Here is a 203-nt window from a genome sequence, read left to right as displayed (position 1 = left end):
TCGGCATTTCCCCAACCGCGCAAAGAACAGGTCGCTTAACTCACCGATCCTGCCGACGAGCTGCATCACGATGGACTCCCCTGCGACGGCCCAGCGCACCTCGAAGGCCAGGTCGTCCCACAACACCTCACAGTTCAGCTTCGTCTGCAACCAGGTCATGTACGGGGTAAAAGGTCAGGTCGCGTGAGCACGAAGGAGTGTCA

The 203-nt window shown here is 59.6% G+C and overlaps 1 protein-coding gene across 1 annotated transcript in view; it reads right to left on the bottom strand.

Moving 5' to 3' along the window:
• The window catches only part of LOC119590534 (protein Skeletor, isoforms B/C-like), a gene marked incomplete at its 5' end in the record, with an annotated part of 50,087 nt that overhangs the window by 29,229 nt on the left and 20,655 nt on the right, over positions 1–203 (bottom strand). Inside the window, 1 exon segment of the mRNA XM_037939180.1 lies at positions 45–144. Coding sequence (XP_037795108.1) covers positions 45–144 — 100 coding nt within the window.

The sequence above is a fragment of the Penaeus monodon genome, chromosome 27 (genome assembly GCF_015228065.2).
Source record: "Penaeus monodon isolate SGIC_2016 chromosome 27, NSTDA_Pmon_1, whole genome shotgun sequence".
Classification (NCBI taxonomy): domain Eukaryota; kingdom Metazoa; phylum Arthropoda; class Malacostraca; order Decapoda; family Penaeidae; genus Penaeus; species Penaeus monodon.
This window is presented reverse-complemented; position numbering and strand designations above follow the sequence as displayed.